Here is a 20,286-nt window from a genome sequence, read left to right on the forward strand (position 1 = left end):
CTGCATTTGTACACTTCACAGCGACTTACAAGACAGTTCTCCAGTACTTAAGGTGAGGATGGGGCAGGGTCTAAGACCATACCAACAGGTCACCTCGGGAGGCTCTGGGCGTCCAGGTGCAGAGGGGAGCTTTGGCATCCAGTATCCCATTCACACCAATGGGGAAAAGTCTAGTTACAAAGATGATGCAGGTACGGACTGGGGACTAGTTGGCGCGAACTACCAACGGGGACCAGTTTTTGCAATGTTGGGGACATAGGGACACCTTTGGTCCTCTTCTCCTTGGGCCAGGGCGGTCAGGTGCAGAGGTGTCCTGGACCGTCAGGTTTCCATTGCCGGCATGGTCATGGTAGAGGGATGGGCCTGCAGAAAGATGCTGCAGGGGTGGACTGGAGGTCTGGTCTTCCCAAACCCAAGGGTGGGCTGAGCTCCAGAGAGCCTCAGGACTCTGTGGGCACTGTCAACTTCCTCGGACTCGGGCTGCTGGGCTCGGGTACAAAGGTGCTTTGAGGCGTCGGGTCGTGGTGCTCAGAGACTGGCTCTCAGTCTTGGAGACCTGGGGAAGAGAAGAAGCAGGGCAGTGGGGCTACTCGCCTAAATGGCCTCATGGATCTAGACATCCCTTGATGGTAGATCTGCTTTGGTGCTGTTGGGAGTCCATATTGGACCACCAACAAGCCTTAGTTGCTGTAAGGGGTCCAGTACCAAGGTAAAGGTGTAGAGAGCCTCCGAGTGGGGTCAACGTATCGGTACTTCGGTGAAGTAGTGGGGCTGACCTCTTGGCTCCAAACAGTCTTCACCTGGCTCATTTATCCCTCAGAGGGACTGATGGCTAACAGGGCAGAGTACCAAACTTTACAAATGGTGCCTCCTACAGCTGCAGGGAAGCAGCTCTTCTGCTCCAAGGGAGATTCTTCTGCCAATTTTTAAAGCACTGCCAGCTCTCTGAATTTCTTGTAGACTGCACAGCGGCAGGACACGTTTGTGCCTCCACGGTGGTCTGGTGTAGCAGGCAGGCTGTCAGGGTTGGCGCCAAGTCATTCGTGCTCCTTGGTTCTTGGGTCACCAGTATTCTTTTGTCCACATCAAAATTTGCAATTCTGGTATCAGGGGCTCCTCTAATTACTCAATTTAGGGGTGCTAAGGGGAGTGAAGGGCAGTAGCCAATGGACTACTTACTTCTGGGGCCACTATGCCCCATAGATGACCTCTTCCTTTGAGTAGTGGGAATCACCTTGTCCCAGAACGCCTAATTCCACCACACACAAGATGGTGGAATTCCTAATTTTGTGTTCACTTCAGGCTGGTTACCGTAAAGGTGTGTTCAGCTTTCAGGTGCAACACGCCTCTTGCATAGTTAATTTTCCCTCCTGTGTAGGTGCCAAATGGGCCCTGGCCAGGAGGGTCGGCATTTCCTCACCTCTGAGGGAACCCAGATCCGCACACCAAAGGCAGTGGGCTCTTTGAAGCCCCTTGCCTTGGAATGCATATTTGCAGGTCACCCTGTTGGGAGGGGTGCGTAACAGAGCAGCCTTTGTTCCTGATTGCCAGAGAGCAGAGGCTCTCACCCTTGGGGGTCAGAAGCTTGTCTGCTGGTAGCAGACCGGTGGAAACCAGTCAGTCAGCACACTAGTAGTCGGCAGGTTTTTCAAGGGGGACCTCTAAGATGCCCTCTTGGTGCAGGTATTAATAAATCCATCACTGGAATGAGTGAGGGTTTATTAATATGAGATGTTTGATACCAAACATTCCAAGTTTCAGTGAAACCATCATGTTGCTGGAGAACTCGTAAGGACCAGTGTCCAGCACATGTACTTAAAATGGCTTCCTTGACCTCTTACTAATGTCTAAGAATCGACAGACAGAGCAGAGGCATATCTGCTGATGCAGAGATGTCCCCACCTGCCATATAATGCACCCTGCCTTAGGGCTGCAAGGCCTGCTGCAGGGGTGACTTACAAATATTACAGGCAATGTAAGGGGACATGGTACACAGGCATGTGTCATGTCATGTTTTCACTTTTTGTCTTCTCATGCAGCCTGCAGTGGCAGACTGAATGAGTTTGGTGTTGGGTCCCTTAGAGTGGCACAAGGTATGCTGCAGTTCTTAGGGGACCCTCTTTAGTACCTGTGCCCTAGGTACCTGAGGTACCACTTACGATGGACTTACAGATGTGCTAAAGGCCTGGTCATTAGGGGATCAAGTGACTATTTGTCTCGTTTTGGGGAAAGAAACACTGGCACTGGGACCTGGTTAGAAGGAACCCAGTGCCCTTCAGTCAAAGTTGCATCAAACACCAGGCAAAAAGTGGGGGACTACTGCCACCACAACCCAGTTTCCTACCCCCTTCACTTTAATGTAAGATTTTAATCTCCATAATCAGGCTCAAACACAATATTAAAGCGGAAAACTATACCTTAAAGGGCAGCTCCTTGCTGAATAACACTACGTACTGCAAGGTAATACTATTTGAATTACTGGTGGTTTATGATGCCAGGTTCAGGTTGGGCATATTCATATATATTAGCCAGATTGCTGCCTCAAGGTGTCAACAACGTGGCACCAAAATACAAAACAACAGCTGAAACAAATATATATATTTTCAGTGGATCAAGAGCACTCAAGCAGGAAAAAACTGTCTTGCCTGGAGCACCTAACGTTCCTGCACCATTCTGAAGAGGTAAACCGATATATATATATATAATAATACAATCTCCTTCATTAGCAATACACTCAAAATAGCGTTGGGTGTACAAATCAAGTTGTCACAAGTAAAACTGATTCCCTTAATACTGTTTTGTGCTCCAAAAGTTCTTCCTCCTTTCAGTTTTGTGATATATTAGACTGCTTTTTCACAAACACTTTTCAGGTAACGGCAGATAGTCAAGCTTACAGCCGAGTCTTTATAGACTGTCACTTTCTTGGTGCCATTGAGGGGGTGGTAAATGTCTGGCATTTCATTCTTTCCTTTTTAGGATGCCATTTTAAGTTAAACTAAAGCGTAAAGGTATACATTTGGAGAGAATAAAGGCTCTCTTTTTATCAAGGCAGCACTGTAACCCTTCAGAGGTACTGTGTATAATCTAGGTATCTAATCTAGGTATCTACAAAGAGTATCTCATGAGCTGCTGTTGGGTCTCCAGCTACCTATAAGTAGCTCTCCTGTGTGCAGCCCAGTCAACTTAATTACAATCTTTTGCTTAGTTTAATTAATATAGGTATACCAAAATTGAGAGTATATTTTAAAAACAAATGTGCATATTTTTTAGAACACATACACTGATGTTTGAAGAGTTTCCAAAAATATTTCTAAAGCAGATGTATTTACCCTGCCCCAGGGGCTTTTCGGCTGTTATATATTACCCACGTAAAACCATTCTAAACAATAATAATAATAATAATAACAAATACATTAATAATAAAGTAATCGTACATAATCATAAAATAATAATAACCTGCTTACCAATACAATGGCCTTGGGCATCTTGTATGAATCCAATGCTGCACTGTTGTTTGGGCAAGCAACGGAAGGATCCATGGGTATTCTGACAGACGAAATTTGCAGGGCAGTTATGAATGCCTGAGCCACATTCATCAATATCTGAAAGGTTTCCAAAAAAATGAATTAAAAAAAGCCAACATATTAAAGTGCTGTTGTTCTTATAGCATTTTAATCTCTGCTTACAAAGTCTTAATTTCTCCGCTCAAAGATTTTCATATTATAATTGTATACATTGCCTGACATACAGGCAAACACCATTTGCCAGGTCGGTGATGAAATAGCTAACCCTGGTAAGATCTAAGCGGATGGCCCTCGAGAAGACAACTGGTGGGTTAGGGAATGCACAATTTCAAATCCCTTGTTGGATGTATTTGTAGTCTTAATAAGGAGAGAAAACATGAAGTACACTGAAAATGGCTTTCAAATGGACTTACAATGAGCCCAAACCACAATTGTTTAGCACCACGGAAGCAAGTATTCATAGGTAAATTGTTACCATGATGGAAACAAACCAAGAAGATATAGGAGTAATGGCCTTTTCAATTGAGAACTTCCTAAATAGGGCGTGAGTAAATATCAAACACTTACTCTTGTCTCTGTCCAAGAAAAGTGTATTCCTAATGAGCATAAAATGCTTACAAAGTCACCTGTATACAATATTGGCATTGATACATTGATTCCACATGAACGACCATCACTTGCACCCTCTACAATCTCTTGTAACCATTACCAAATAGCCCATTGCTTTGGCATGTAGCAAATGTATGACGCTTGTTGAGACAAATGTTTTCTGCATCGTAATGTAGACTTCACCAGCCTTTTACTTCTACTGCCTTCATCACGAGTTAAGCAGCATGTGCACAGTGGTGGCAGCATACCATGTAGTGATCATAGGAGTGAACAGGTTCTTTTTAAACCTATATCACTGTAGTGACACCTACAGGTTTACTCAACTTTTTAAAGTTTGGTTGCTGTGTGCTTAACTTGCCCTTGGCCTACAAATCAGTTCGAAGTGAAATGCTTTGCAGTGCAAGGCTGCTGACTACACTGGTTGTATATGTGCCTGGGGAGGGTATATTACGGGGTCAGACCAGTGCTGTGCAGTGCGTACATGGTAAAGCGTATAATGGGTGTATATGTAATTGCAAGTAGTGCAGTATATGAGAGATGTTTTGTTAGGCAGTGCATGCACAGTGAGTACATGTACCTAGTGTACGTGTACCTGCGAGGACTGCAGTACATGAAGAGTGTATTTTTGTGCAACGCATACATGGTGAACATGTGTGACGACTGTATGTGTGCCTGAAAATAGCACAATGCAGACAATGACAGTACTGAGCAGTTCGAGTAGAGTGAATGTGTGTGCTGACTATATGTGTGACTGGGGTGGGACAATACATGGAGCTAACAGTGCAGGAGTGCGTGTGCTGTGTACATTCACTGAGTTCAAGTGTGCCATTACATTAGGGACCTTTGGTTTCATTTTTGGAAGACATGAGGAGGTAGAGAATCCCCCAGACAGATTTGTTATTGCTGCATCCATGTGAGCTAGGTGGGACACAATGGAGAAGTAAGAGAGATTCCACCTGTATGCTTCAAACCTTGATCCAGTGAGAGATCACAAGGAAGGGGCATGGACACATCTCAAGAAGGAGATAGGGCTGTTAAGGGAATGAAAGAGTAGTGCTGGGAGCCTGATACACATATCACTGTGGCTGACGTCCAGGTGTGAACTTTAGTCACTGCTATGGCCTGTATTGTGGTACTCTGTATTGTGGTACTATCAGCTTTGTAGTCTTTTCTGCTGTGACGGACAGCCTTTCAAGGGGAGGAGGGAGAGGAGTAGTATGTATTTCAAAAGAAGCAAACTCCCAAAATAAAACTTCAAAGACCCAGTTTTTAAATCACCTTTGGTGTCTGGAACTGGACTATAAGAAGGAGAGTTTGAGACCCAAATAACTGTTATCTGCCAAGCAGCCAGATGGGCTGTGTAAGAAGAGGAAGCTCTGCAAAACGTCTACCTGTGACCAGGACTGGGGGCCAAGGCCTATTTGTCTTCCTGTTAGGTGAGGGCATATCACCCAGGAAAACCAAGGCCACTTGCTCTGGAGGACCAGAATCTGCCTGCTTGCCAAGATCAGTGTGCCCTGTGAAGAAATGGCAAGCACTGGAGAGAGTGAGGTCCAGTGGGGAGCCCTGCCAAGTGAAATCCTTGTGCGAGGTGTGAGCAGATGGCTGCTGCACAGATCAGGTTTACCCTGTGCAGATTCAAGTCGGCGTCCTCCATATGCCAGGGGAAGGCTGTGTGAAAATAGCCATAGAAAGTGTGCTGGGGGGTAAGAGCAAAGCCGGTGTAGCACCATTGCGGAGACCCCATAATTGCAAGAAGGGGCAACTGTGGAGGTTGCTGCCTGATAACAAGGGCCGCCACCTGTGCAGGATTGTAGAGGTTACCCTGTGTGCCAGAAGGGACCACCATGGTACAGACTACAGTGCAGTGGGGTCCGGCACCTAGGAGGCAGTGGTGCAGCAACATTGTATTCCAGAAGGACCTTCTGCTGTGAGAATCGGGTTAAAGCCTGAGAACTGTGATGCTGGGATGACCCTTTAATCATAGGAGCATCGAGGACTGCACCTAACCCAACGTAGTGGACTGAGTGATGATCCATCGCCACATCACTGGGACCTAGAGCAGGAGCAGCACAGGAAATCCTCTAATCACTGCCGGAGATGACTGTGTAGGCTTAGAAGAGAGCCTGTGCATGCTGAGTACTGCCGCCCCGTCCTGCATGCAACTGCCTCATGAGCAGGACCGGAGCCTTGCGAGTGCCTGCAGACAGTCTCCCTGCTGAGGCACTGCACGTTTCCTCTCTGAAGTAGGTCAGACTGGAAATGGGTATACTGGGCCCTGAGGGACTCACTGCTGAGAGAGCTGGGGTGCCAAGACAATTTGGACTATTTTCTAAGAATCCAAGTGGACTCTTGAGTTAAGGCCTGCTAGTAACCATTAACTGCATAGCCCTGGCCACATTGCAAGGAGAGAGTGGGACAGGGCTTTACCAGTGAAACACTAGAGCCCCAACCTCAAGGACGAAATGTGTTTTTGTCTATTTTTGTCTATACATGTTGTAATCTGCCTTTGAATGTGTAAAACATTAGAATGAAATGCTTCTTTTTAATATAAAAATAAGTAATGGACTGGACACTGATTCACTGATACTGCTGTTCTCTCAGAGTTATGAGCTGTGTTCAATAATCTGTATCCACACTTCCCTGCCTAGGGAGGCTGAATGCTTGCCCATAGCTACCACGGAGTCAAGTTCAGAAGGAATTGTCAGGATCCATAGTTGGTTGGGTTCCAGGACATCAAGAGTAAAAGGCCTCAACCAACACTGTTGGGCCCAGTAATCCCTGCCTGCCCCACGGCCCTCTGAAAGGGGTACTGACAACGCTATAAACAACAAAATCATTTTTAAATAAATGCTTGGTGTGATTTTGACCATGATGAGAACAGCTCTCTTACTCTTAGGAAATTGTTTTTATATATTTTCACCTGGTCCAAGTAGCAAAATGATGTATGCAAAAGGATCATTCCTCAGTACTTGCTTATTGATACTAGCTGTTTTGTATATATGGTTTAGAAGCATGCATTTCTTCAATTTCTTCTTTTCTTTGTCAAGAAAATGTTAGGCCAGAATGATATTGTACTTCCCTTCCTGTGTGCTTTCTGTGTGACCTACCAGTAAATTCTGGAGAAGATACTCTGACAGAGGTTTTTTGGTTGCACACTTTCACAAAGGACTAGGACTTCTTGCACCACACCTGTACTCTATATCCCTTTGGCATCCATTCAGCCTTTATTCACTTTGTGAAGTTTTCACCCAAGCTTTGCTCCTCAGGCTTTTATTGAGAGTCAAATGGAAGCAGTTACAAGTTGCAAAAGTCATTGTAACCTAAAGGATATCCACCAACATACTTTTCTATGATCTTCATCTCCTAGACAGTGGGGAAGGAATTTGGAGATTCCATCCCTCCATTTCTTGATTCCTAGAAAAGCCTTGCTGCAAGACTTGCGGTCTAGCCCAGGGGCCAAAACGTAATGCTAGTCCCCCTGAATGCTTCTTCATTTTTGTCACGTGCCTTAAGCACCAGGTTCTAATTATTATGCAATACTTTACTTTAAGGAAAATGAAAAAATGCCATCTGATGACATCAAGTGGTCTAGCCACATAAGCTCCCTCAATAGTTTTGAAGATGGCAGGCTTCTTTGTAATTAGAGATCTAATAAATAAATGTTGCTAAAGGAGAGCATGGTCCTGGCCCTGGAAAGGGCAGGTTCTGTGGCTTAGTACCCTTTCTCCCCCACCCCCCGCTCTCATCCCTTGTGATAGCCCTGGTGAGGGACAGTGTTGGCAAAACACTGACATAAGTAGTCTTTCATCAGGAATCTCAATTGGCCCCAAGCATTGAGCTGTGGGTGGCACCATAATAGGGACATGCAGCAGACACCTTGCTCATAAAACATCTCCCATCAGTCACTAGAAATAAAACCTTTTTATTGAACGCCTTTGGCACAAGAAGAACAGAAAACGCTTATCCAGTATCCCTTCAAGTAGCAAAATGTCCTAGAGGGTTCAGCGTTTAGTAAAAGGCAACATATACATTTTTACCCTACAGAAAATACTTCAAGCACCCTTTGTGCCAAATGTACTTCCCATCCCATAAGGAAAACGTCTGTGGTGATGGTCACTTGCAGCTATGGGTCGAAGAAAAGACCTGCCCAAGTACACATTTATGTTGGTCCACCATTTGAGTTTGTGCTGAACTCTGGGCTCCACCAACATTAGATCCTCTCACTGCCCAGTCACTTGTAACCACTTACTGACCAGAAACTGCTGTAGTGAGAGCACTCACAAGCAAGCATTTGGGACTACTGAAGCATAAGACAACATCAAGCTCCCATCACTCCTAACAATCTCATGTTTGTCTTCAATGTCTGAGGACACAACATTGTGGAAAGTGGAAGCAGCCTTTGGAATTACATTACTGTCTCGCCGAGGTAGCCATTGTCTGTTACTTCATTCAGTATTCCTCCCAAGAAGGGGTGGGCTTGTTGGGGAGAGAGATGTGTGACTTTTTGGCACTGGCTGTAAAATCTAATCTGTTGAGAAGGGACACTCAAGTGTGAGCATGGAATTGCTGTCAATTGTTACTATTTACCAACCAGTCATCCAGATGCACTGCAAACACTATTGATAATGTTTGCCAGTTATCGTGAACATGAGGTAGTGATAGTACAGTGGGTGAACAGGGTTGTGGAAGTATGCATCTTTGATATCATGGGTTGCTATATAGTGCAGAATGTAGATGTAAGAAAATGCCTCCTTGGCATGGTTACCCCCTAACCTTTTGCCTTTGCTGATGCTAAGTTTTGATTGAAAGTGTGTTGGGACACTGCTAACCAGGACCCAGCACCAGTGTTCATTCCCTAAACTGTACCTTTGTCTCTACAATTGGCACTACCCTGGCACTCAGATAAGTCCCTTGTAACTGGTACCCCTGGTACCAAGGGCCCCGATTACAGGGAAGGTCTCTAAGGGCTGCAGCATGTCTTATGCCACCCTGGGGACCCCTCACTCAGCACATGCACACTGCCTCACAACTTGTGTGTGCTGGTGGGGAGAAAATGACAAATTCGACATGGCACTCCCCTCAGAGTGCCATGCCAACCTCACACTGCCTGTGGCATAGGTAAGTCACCCCTCTAGCAGGCCTTGCAGCCCTAAGGCAGGGTGCACTATACCACAGGTGAAGGCATAGGTGCATGAGCACTATGCCCCTACAGTGTCTAAGCAAAACCTTAGACATTGTAAGTGTAGGGTAGCCATAAGAGTATATGGTCTGGGAGTTTGTCAAACACAAACTCCACAGTTCCATAATGGCTACACTGAAAACTGGGAAGTTTGATATTAAACTTCTCAGTACAATAAATGCACACTGATGGTTCCCCCTGAATACCAATCCGACTTCTAGTGTAGGCTGACCAGTTTCTGCCAGCCTGCCACACACCAGGCATGTTGCTGGCCACATGGGGAGAGTGCCTTTGTCACTCTGTGGCCAGGAACAAAGCATGTACTGGGTGGAGGTGCTTCTCACCTCCCCCTGCAGGAACTGTAACACCTGGCGGTCAGCCTCAAAGGCTCACCCCTTTTGTTACAGTGCCCCAGGGCATCCCAGCTAGTGGAGATGCCCGTCCTCCGGCCACTGCCCCCACTTTTGGTGGCAAGGCTGGAGGAGATAATGAGAAAAACAAGGAGGAGTAACCCACCAGTCAGGACAGCCCCTAAGGTGTCCTGTGCTGAGGTGACCCCTGCCTTGAGAAATTCTCCATCTTGAGTTTGGAGGATTCCCCAAATAGGATTAGGGATGTGCGCCCCCCCCCCCCCCACAGGGAGGAGGCACAAAAAGGGTGTAGCCACCCTCAAGGACAGTAGCCATTGGCTACTGCCCTCCCAGACCTAAACACACCCCTAAATTCAGTATTTAGGGGCACTCCAGAACCTAGGAAACTAGATTCCTGCAACCTGAAGAAACAAGAAGGACTGCTGACCTACAAGCCTGCAGAGAAGACGGGCGACAACAACTGCCTTGGCCACAGCCGTACCGGCCTGTCTCTAACTTCGAAAACCTGCAATCAGCGACACATCCGACAGGGACCAGCTACCTCTGAAGCCTCAGAGGACTGCCCTGGACTAAAGGACCAAGAAACTCCTGTGAGCAGCGGTCCTGCTCAAAACCAGCTACTTCTTTGCAACAAAGAAGCAACTTTCAAAGACTGCACGTTTCCCGCCGTAAGCGTGAGACTTCTCACTCTGCGCCCGACACCCCCTGCTCAAGATACAGAGAACCAACACCTTAGGGAGGCCTCCCTGGCGACTGCGAGCCTGTGAGTAACCAAAGACAACCCCCTGAGCCCCCACAGTGACGCCTGCAGAGAGAATCCAGAGGCACCACCTGACTACGACTGCCTGTAACAAGGGTCCAGACGCCTGGAACCAGCACTGCACCCGCTGCCCCCAGGACCTGAAGGAACCGAACCTCAGCGCAGGAGTGACCCCCAGGTGACCCTCTGCCTAGCCCAGTTGGTGGCTGTCCCGATAAGTCCCCCCTGTGCCTGCCTGCACCGCTAGAGTGACCCCCAGGTCCCTCCTTTGTTTTCTACCTGAAACCGGACGCCTGCTTTGCACACTGCACCCGGCCGCCCCTGTGCCGCTGAGGGTGTGTTTTGTGTGCCTACTTGTGTCCCCCCCATGCTCTACAAAACCCCCCTGGTCTGCTCCTGAGGCCGCAGGTACTTACCTGCTGGCAGACTGGAACCGGAGCACCCCTGTTCTCCATAGTCACCTATGTGTTTTGGGCACCTCTTTGACCTCCGCACCTGACCAGCCCTGACCTGCTGGTGTGGTAACTTTGGGGTTGCGCTGAACCCCCAAAAGTGGGCTGCCTATGCCCCAGAACTAAGACTTGTAAGTGTTTTACTTACCTCCTAATATAACCTTTACTTACCTCCCCCAGAAACTGTTGATTTTTGTACTGTGTCCACTTTGAAAATAGCTCATTGCCATTTTTACAAAGACTGTATATGATATTGCTTTTATTCAAAGTTCCTAAAGTATCTAAGTGAAGTACCTTACATTTGAAGTGTTTACTGCGAATCTTGAACCTGTGGTTCTTACAATAAACTAAGAAAATATATTTTTCAATATAAAAACCTATTGACCTTGAGTAAGTCTTTGAGTGTATGTTCCTCATTTATTGCCTGTGTGTGTACAACAAATGCATAACACTACCCTCTGATAAGCCTACTGCTCGGCCACGCTACCACAAATAGAGCATTAGAATTATCTAATGTTGCCACTATCTTACCTCTAAGGGGAACCCTTGGACTCTGTACACACTATTTCTTACTTTGAAATAGTATATGCAGAGCCAACTTCCTACAGTAGAGTAATATAATGATATCTTGGAAAGTTGTAATTTTTAAGTGCTCCAAGAAGATTTACCAGTTGAATGGCTGGAGACAGGTATCGCCTCAATGTCCCATTATCTTCAGAATGAGAAAGTACAGAGAACAAATGCCTTCTCCTCACAGAAGCGATGAAACCAAATGGTTATCTACATGTACGAATAGTTTTGCAGCTGAAGACTTTTCTACATTTGCAAGCAGTGCATTATTCCAGCGTCGAGTGGTTGGGTTCATAAAGTCATTTTCTTTCAGTTGTCAACCAGTAGGTGTGCCTACTACTACTCTAAGACATCAGTAGTCCATGATCTCTCCATTTTTCTGCCCACCATGTCAATCCTTTTGCTCTTCTTGTCTGGTGGAGGACCTGTGGAGGAGGGAGCACTGGACCTTTTTCTGGTCATAGACATAAGTATAGAGTCTGCTGGTGTAAACCATATATATATATATATATTCTGCACATTCTGTGTTACCATATTAGAAGATGTGTTAACATATTAGAAGATGCTGGCTCCTTAAAAGCTTCCCTGATCAATTATGCTATGTAACGTGGACAGAAATAATGGGCCTGATTTAGTCTTGGCGGAGAGGAATACTCTGTTACAAACATGACAGATATCCCATCTGCTGTATTTTTATCCCATTATATCCTACTGCGGACGGGTTATCTGTCACTTTTGTGATAGAGTACTCCATCCACCAAGATCTAAATTGGGTCTAATTTCTTTTTCTGCTCTGGTAATATTGATTCAAGTAGGAAGCATGCTTCTGTCGGCTCAGTTTCGTTCTTATTGGAGAGTCACAAGGACTATTTTAATCGTGCCCTGGCATAATGTGCCCACTTTTGTGTCTTCCTTACCTTATAGGTTCTGAGAGAACTCAGAATTCTCCACACCCCTCCATCCTGTGGTCTTTATGTAGGCACAAATTGTACAAATTATATGCGACCTTGTGGTGGCATTTGGGGCTAAATCTAAAAGGGGTGTTTTCTGTCTTTTTTTAAATTGATCAGGTTCCTGCAACCAACACCACCCCACTGTATATATTCTCGGACCATATGGTCGAAACCCAATTTAAAAAAACTTATTGGAAGTCTTCAGTTTTCTGACCTGGCATACTTTCTCATCCATAAAAATGGTGGTCTTTTGGTGCTCTTATGTTTTTTTTGCACTTACCTTGAATATGTCTGTACTCTGGACCCAGAACTGTGGAACTTGCTTTCATGCCCAATAACGGAATAATGAATCTGAAGATGGGGACTATGCACTCTGGCTTCAGGGATGCATCTGACGTTATAGGAAAGGAGTAGCCCAACCTCCCTGCTGACGCCCAAGAGCAGACAAATAGGACTTTCCAAACTCAACCACTAGATGCAGGATTAATGCACAATATGTGAATCTAAACGTTCACGACGTAAAACAGGTTCTATTGCTCCTTTCTGCACCAGTGGCCGCATTTCATCTGCAGCAGACTTTGATGGTCTTGGCTGATGGTGTTCTGGTATAAGGTAACACTGGCTGTGTGCTATGTAACGCCAAACAATAGCAGTGGGCAACAATGCATTGTACTCTCTTGTCTAAGATGATCTGTCCCCACTGGGAAAGCTATTTGTCCCGTGACAAGTATTGTGTGTGGGGGTCATTGTTTTAAGGCTGAAAAGCCGATTTTGTTGGTTCTTATGCCCTTTCGACAGTTATTACAACAAAATACACCTCTGGAGTATGCCTTGGTACTATGACCTTCGCGAAAGAACTGCTGGCTGTTACTGCTGTCTTTGTCTGATAGTCTCTGTTTTAGCTGCTGCATGCATTTGCTGGTGGTGATACTCAGAATTTTGGGCCTAGTTTTGTAGTGCCCCATAGCCCTTGCTGTTTCAGTGTTCACCTTCATCAAATCTACCTGAAGCTGGAAGAAGTGATCTTTGACAAGTATAGACTGATGAGGGCTGTTAGACTTTAAGCCTGAATCCTGACACCCTCATTCATGGGAGTCTGCACCAGGTGCAATAAGGGTACATCTGATGTTCGCATTGAAAATGAGATTTCCTTCCTGAACCATTTCTTTCCCTGTTTGCCTGCATGTCTCTGGAAGGTGCCTGATGATTTGATTTCTTCTAGCCCCTCCCATTGGTGACTATCATATCTGGAAAGCACACTGGCAAGTGTTGGATATATGGCATTGTGTAGTAGGTTTCACTGGCAACCATTTAAACGTGGCATCAATCTTTTTGCTCTCATTACCAGATAGGGGTGTCCCTGTAGCATTATTGAGGGCCTTCTTACGTGCTGTCTGAATAACCATGGAGATACATGAGCACTGATGGAGATGGAATCATGCAGCGCTGCCTTATTATGCTTTTCTACTTGGGGCAACCCAGCAGGTAATTTCACAGGCCATTAGGTTTTTCAGTGGAACACTTCAGCATGGGTAAATACCAAGCAATCCCACTCTGTGTTGAGAGTCTCAAGGAAGAAATGTAACTCTTCTTCATCCGCAAGCAGCTTTACAATATGGTATACTATCACTCACTGAATTTCAGCACAGATTGAGAAAAGGACAGTGAGTGTGAAGGTGATAGTATGGCTATTTCTGTGGGATTTGAACGTGCATTAGTTACTCTGAATTTTTTTTTTGAAAGTAGATGGTATTTTTTTATGTCTAGCTGGTGTGTAGCTGGTCTGATTCTGGAAGCTAGGCACGAGGTAGCCAGAGACATGATCAATATAAATCATTCTCTGCAGTACCTATGGTTGATCCCCTTGGTCTTCAGTGGGATGAAGCAGTATTGTAGTCAACCTTAATTTTCAGGGTGTCTTTTGATTCAGTATTTTGGAGAAGACAGTCTGGCAGACTCTCACTGTTCATGTACTGTGTCGCATGGTTGAGGCTTGGGCTCTTTTGTCATTTTGTGTTGAGGCTATGGATCCTGGCTTCAAGGCTCAATATCTTGTGCCTCTGGAGCCAAAAGCACCTTTTGGGATCAAGTTGCCTAAGGGACAGAAGGCTAGGCAGACAGTTAAGGTTTCTTCTTTAGTTTTTAGGGTTTAAAGCACAGCTGGCTCAGAGCCATTCCTTGCCTTAGAGAAAAGGCACTAATCGAGGTCAAACCCCAAAGGAAACAACCTCTCTGTATGGTGTTTGAAAAAGCGTAGGTGTTGTCTATGTTATAGGTGTGGGTTCATTAAGGGCTCGGGAGAAGATTGCTTTCTGAAGTCGGGGGTCATTCAAGAAGACCTATATTTAGGATGCCACTCTTTTCCCCACTGGAGTAACTCACTTTGACTTCTGCGACACCCTGTCAGAATGGTAGCTCTGGAGAGCCTCAATGGTGCAATATGTAATGTGCCCCCAGTCTAGCTCCAGACAGTTTTCTTGCACCAAAGAGCCTTGCAAGCTGAACTGGTAGACTCACCGGAGTCCCTTGGTAAGTAGAGTTTACACACCTAAAGCTGACCCAGCCACTGGAATTTTCTAAAATTCAAAAGGCATGTTCTCATTCCCCCGTCCCCTCTCACATGAGTCATTCTCACACAACCTGGTTGCAGGCTTGTGGTGTTGATTCGGCTCCGAAGTGGCCTGTGGCCACGCGTGGTCTACTGAAGCTGCAGGACAAAGCTCTTGCATATATGGAAGCTTTTGTTCGTCGACGTTTAAGGTGTCACATTTTTTGGCTTTATCACATGTTCGAACCTGGTGGCAGGGAAAACACAATCTGGATTGGAGTCATGGGTGTAAGAAGTGTGGGGGATGTGGGAGATTTATCCCCCCCCCCCCCAGATTTTGGAGTCGAGGGGATACGGGGGACAAGCGTTGGGGGATGCAGGGAACAAAACATATCTCCTCCACACTTTCACTGTCTGCAGGACTATCGGACCCCTAAAACATTATCTATGATGGCCCTGCTTTTGAAAATATATAAACTGCCTTCGGTCCGATTTAGAAGGCATGTATTCACGGTGTCCCAGGGCAAATTCCTGAGGTCTGATGTAGGCCTTTCTTTCAGGTTTGTGGCAGGTTCCCCATTTAGCACTAACTAATGCCTGGCTTTTGTCACTCTATATAGAATGACAATGGTCAGCCCGAGCAGGCAGAGCATGGGGTGCGCCACCTCCTATCCTGGCCTAAGGGAACAGCAGGGAGGCCTCTGCTGCTGCTTCTGAGTAGCAGAGGTCACGCCCCCTGGCAAAGGTTAATGCTTTGATCCCCAGAGTGGGTAGCTAACCCCACATTCATGGTGGTCAGGTGAGGCCTTTTTTCTAGTACAGAAATAAACAGGAAAGCAAACTCATTCCTTACCTGTTTATTGTAGATTTGCCACTTAAAGGAAGTGCAGTTCTAGCAGATAACCTAAGCAATGTGTTTGCTGTGCCTTAAGCCTTTCAATTACTTTAGTCCAGAAAGAGGCCCCCAAGGAAGCTTTTCGGATTTATCAAACAGATCAAATGTTTCCTCTTGCAAACAAGTAAAACAGAAAGAGTTATGGCCTGCAGTTTAATAATTGAAAAAAATCACTCTGATTTAAGTGCTTTCTGATCTAGTGTGTTGACATGGTCAGACTGGACTGTAGGCAATCTGGCAGTGCCAGAGGGGCAAGTTTGACAGGTCAATGTGTGGGTGTTTGGCAGTTTGTGGGACAGTTTATGGTCTGTGGGTTGGTTTGTACTGTTGATTTCCCTGATATTACCTCAAACAGTGCTTGCAGCAAATGCATGCAGTCTGCCATTCCCAGGGCCACTTGAATCATGCGATTGTGCAATTGCTGCATTTTTCACATAATGATGGATTTGCTACATAAAGCATCATCTGCTGCATAATCTGTAGATTGATTTTAAGGAAAAAATGTTTCTAGCTCATATGGTTCAAAAGTTACTAAGTACAAAGTGACACGTGTTGCCCGGCAGTGGAAGCCCCTTTGCAAAACTTGGCTGGTCACCTTTCTGTTGCTTATTGCTATATTTTAAAACTGGATATTAAACTGCAACTAATGAGGTGCAACCAATACCCAGAGAGTGTTAACAAGCATAAAATGACAAACTAAAAATGTGCTGCATTACGCTGCATAATTGGGCTTTTCCCGACACATAATTTTCTCAACTCTGCCACATAATTTGGCAGTCCCCAGCTCACGAAACACCTACAAGTTTGGTCCTGCCCCGATTTGTGGCCCACGTTTTTTGCTATCTGATTTGCTAACAGGGTCACTTTTCTTTTGGTGCTTGGGCCTATTTCTTTTTCAGTCCCACCCTGCCTCAAATACTTATGACCACCTTGAAGGTCACACAATGAGGCTGCTATCACAAAGATCCCTCTCAATTTTGTGCAAACTATGGCACTGTGATCCTGAGTACAAAGGGCGTTGAGTCAGAGATGTGACTATAAAGGGCTTGCCTCCCTATTTCGGCAGCACCATAGAAAACCAGGCACTTTCTAACATGCATCTTCCCTAGGCCTCCCAGTGCACTTTAGCAATGCATTTTTTATCTACACAAGCTCAGGGCTAGCCCCACTGCTCCTCAGCAACCTTAGAAAGGAATAAGCAGATGGGCTCAGACATCTTCACTCTTTCCCAACCCACACCATACTGGCATGAAGCACTGCCCCTCCTGTCCTGGCTGCTCCACTTCACGATGCCCTACTCCACTTGTAGCTGACTTTTGGGCAACATGAGGTGCTGGCTTCTCTGATTGCCCCAGTTTGTGAGAAAAAAAGACCACAGAAAGGACAAAATATATCTGTTTCAGACCCCATGTAACACTCAGCCATATTTTGGAAGGAACTCCGTTTTCCTCTGTTGCTGCTCTGCTTTGAGCCATATTTAGTATATGTTTTGTTTAGTATCCATCTAGTCTTTGCAGCCACTTCAGAGCACTTTGACACTATCAGTGTACAGTAAGGTGAGTAAAGATGCATTATTCTGACCATAAATCCAGTTAGGAGAGCATCCTGCTTCCCAGAATATATTTTGTTGTATTTTATCTAAAAGAGAGGATGTGGTATTATGGCCAGAGATGCCGACTTTGGAATTGGGAACAAGGTTCGAGTCTTTGTGTCCGCTCAACATCCTGTGACTCTGAGCAAATCACTTAATTTTTCTGCACCAGAAAAAAATTAATATGATCTTGTGTAATATGAAAGGTGCTCATGTAAAGGTCTCAAGTAACTTTGGGTCAAGTTCCTGCTACACAAAACTGCAAAAAACAAGCATTGGACAAAAGATCTTGCCTGTACAAGAGTTGTTGGCTATGGCAATGCGTTTTTGCCATATTGTACACCAGTGTAGGTGCTTTTCAGCATGGTTAAAAGTTAGTGGCATGGAGTGGGAGGTAGGGTGGAGTAAGGTGAGTAGAGTGTCATAGAGGAGAGTAGAGTTTAGTGACCAAGAGTATTGTAAAATGGAGTGGAATAGGGTGGAGGGGGTTGGTTTGGACTGAGGTAGTGAATACAATTGGAGTAGAGTGGGTGGATTAAATGGAGTTTGATGGATAGGAGTAGGCTGGATTGGAATGGGGTGAAGTGGATTAGAATGTGGTGACTAGATTGGATTGGGGTGGGTGTATTAAATTGAAGTGATAGGACTAGGGTGGGTGGATTGAGGTGGTTTTGAGTGTGGTGAAATGGAGGGGGGTGGATTAAACTGGACTGGGACAGGTTGAATTTGATTGGACTGATTGGATTCTAGAAGGGTGGATTAGACGTGAGTGGGGTGGATTGGACTGGAGTGGATGTTTTAGAGTGGGGTGGATTGGATTAGAGTGGGGTGAATTTGAGTGGGGTGTGCTGGATGGATTGGAGTGGGGTGAATTGACTGGGTATAGTGAAGTGGGTGGATTAGAGTGGAGTGGGTGGATTAGAGTGGGGTTGACTGGACTGGAATGTGGTTGATTGGAATGGGTGGGTTGGATTGGAGTGGGGTGAACTGAACTGGGTGGTGTTTATTGACTTGGGGTAGAGTGGGGTGGACTGGAGTAGAGTGGAGTGCAGCTGAACTGGAGTAGAGTGGGATGGATGGGAGTGGGGTGGATTGGAGTAGAGTGAGGTGGGTTGGAGTGAACTAGACTGGATGGGGTGAATTGGAGTGGGTAGACTGAAATGGGGTGGGATGACCTGGAGAGGTTTCATTGGGGTGGGATTGATTGGAGTGGGTGGATTGGATTGGGTTGGTTTGGGGTGGATTGGAGTGGGATGGAGTGGATTAAGACGATGTGGGGTGAATTGGGTTGGAGTGTGGTGTATTAAGGTAAAATGTGTTGGACTGGGGTGAATTAGGGTGGATTGGAGTGGGGTGGGGTGGACTGGAGTGATGTGGGTGGGTTGACTGGGTTGCAATGGATTGGAATGGAGTGGGCTGGAGAGGAATGGGTTGGAGTAGGGTGGAATGGAGTGGGTTGGACTGGAGTGGGGTTGATTGTGGTGGATTGGATTAGAGTGTGGTAGATTGGATTTCAGTGGGGTGGATTGCATTAGGCTGGATTGCGGTTGAGTGGATTGGGGTCGACTGGCTTGGTGTGGGGTGGACTGTGGTGAATTGGAGTTGGGTGAATTGGGATGGAGTGGTGTGGATTGGATTGGGGTCAGATGCACTGGATTGGAGCAGGGTGGACTGGAGTGGGATAGGTTGTTTTGGATTGGAGAGGAGCAGATTGGAGTGGGACAGAATTAAGTGAGGCAGATTGTTTTGTATTGGCATGGGGCAGACTATTTTGGATTTGAGTGGGGAAGATTGGTTTGGATTTTAGTGGAACAGATTGTTTTGGATTGGAATGGAGCAGATTGTTTTGGATTGGGGTGGGTCAGACTTTTGGATTTGGGTGGGGCAGACTGTTTTTGGATTGCTGCATTGGAGTGTGGCAGATTGTTTTGGATTGGAGTGGGGCAGACTGGAGTGGGATGGGTTGGGAGGATTGGAGTGTGGTGGATTGGGATAGAGTGAAGTGGACTAGAGTGGGGAGGATTTGACTGGGGCAGATTGTTTTGGACTGGAGTTGGGCAGATTATTTTGAATTAGAGTGGGGCAGGCTGTTTTGGATTGGAGTAGGGCAGATTCTTATGGGTTTGAGTGGGGCAGATTGTTTTGGATTTTATTGGGGCAGATTGTTTTGGATTGAGTGGGGCAGATTGTTTTGGATTGGAGTCAGGCAGATTGTTTTAAACTAGGGTGGGGAAGGTTTATTTTGAGTGGATGGGGCAGGTTGGAGTGGGGCAGATTATTCTGGATTGGAGTGGGGCAGATTATGTTGGACTGGAGTGGGGCAGAGTTCTTTTGGATTGTGGTGGGGCAGATTGTTGTGGAGTGAAGTGGGGCAGATTGTTTAGGATTGCTGTCTTGAGGGGGTCAGATTTTTTGGATTGGAGTGGGGCAGATTGGAGTGCGCTGGGAGGATTGGAGTGTGGTGGATTGGAGTGGATTGGGATGAGTGGTTTGGATTGGAGTGGGGCGGATTGGACTGGAGTGGGGTGGACTGGGGTGGGGTGCATGATTATGTGTTTAAACATAATTTCAAAAATTACAAATAAGAAAGAAACAATGTCAGTTTGCAATATTTAGAACACAATAAGTCATCTTTTGAGAACATCAAAAACAAATCAAAATATGAGTGCAAAGTGAGAAAAGAAGACTTGGCAAAATAAATAAAAGTTAGCTATAGAAAATAAAACTTTGCAATTATGTTTGCCCCGCTGGGCACATTTTTACCAGTCACATGCCTTATATTTGACGGGCACAAGAAGTTAAAAAGTACAAAATAGTACCTCAATCACCTC

The 20,286-nt window shown here is 45.8% G+C and overlaps 1 protein-coding gene across 3 annotated transcripts in view; it reads right to left on the minus strand.

Annotated features, from left to right (window-relative positions):
- Positions 1–20,286, minus strand: part of FBLN1 (fibulin 1) — a 766,403-nt gene that overhangs the window by 458,425 nt on the left and 287,692 nt on the right. For all 3 annotated transcript variants that reach the window (XM_069228256.1, XM_069228253.1, XM_069228255.1), the window contains exon 8: positions 3,465–3,602. In XM_069228256.1, the coding sequence (XP_069084357.1) occupies positions 3,465–3,602 (138 nt within the window). The remainder of the gene's footprint in view (positions 1–3,464; positions 3,603–20,286) is intronic.

The sequence above is a fragment of the Pleurodeles waltl genome, chromosome 4_1, assembly GCF_031143425.1.
Source record: "Pleurodeles waltl isolate 20211129_DDA chromosome 4_1, aPleWal1.hap1.20221129, whole genome shotgun sequence".
Lineage (NCBI taxonomy): Eukaryota > Metazoa > Chordata > Amphibia > Caudata > Salamandridae > Pleurodeles > Pleurodeles waltl.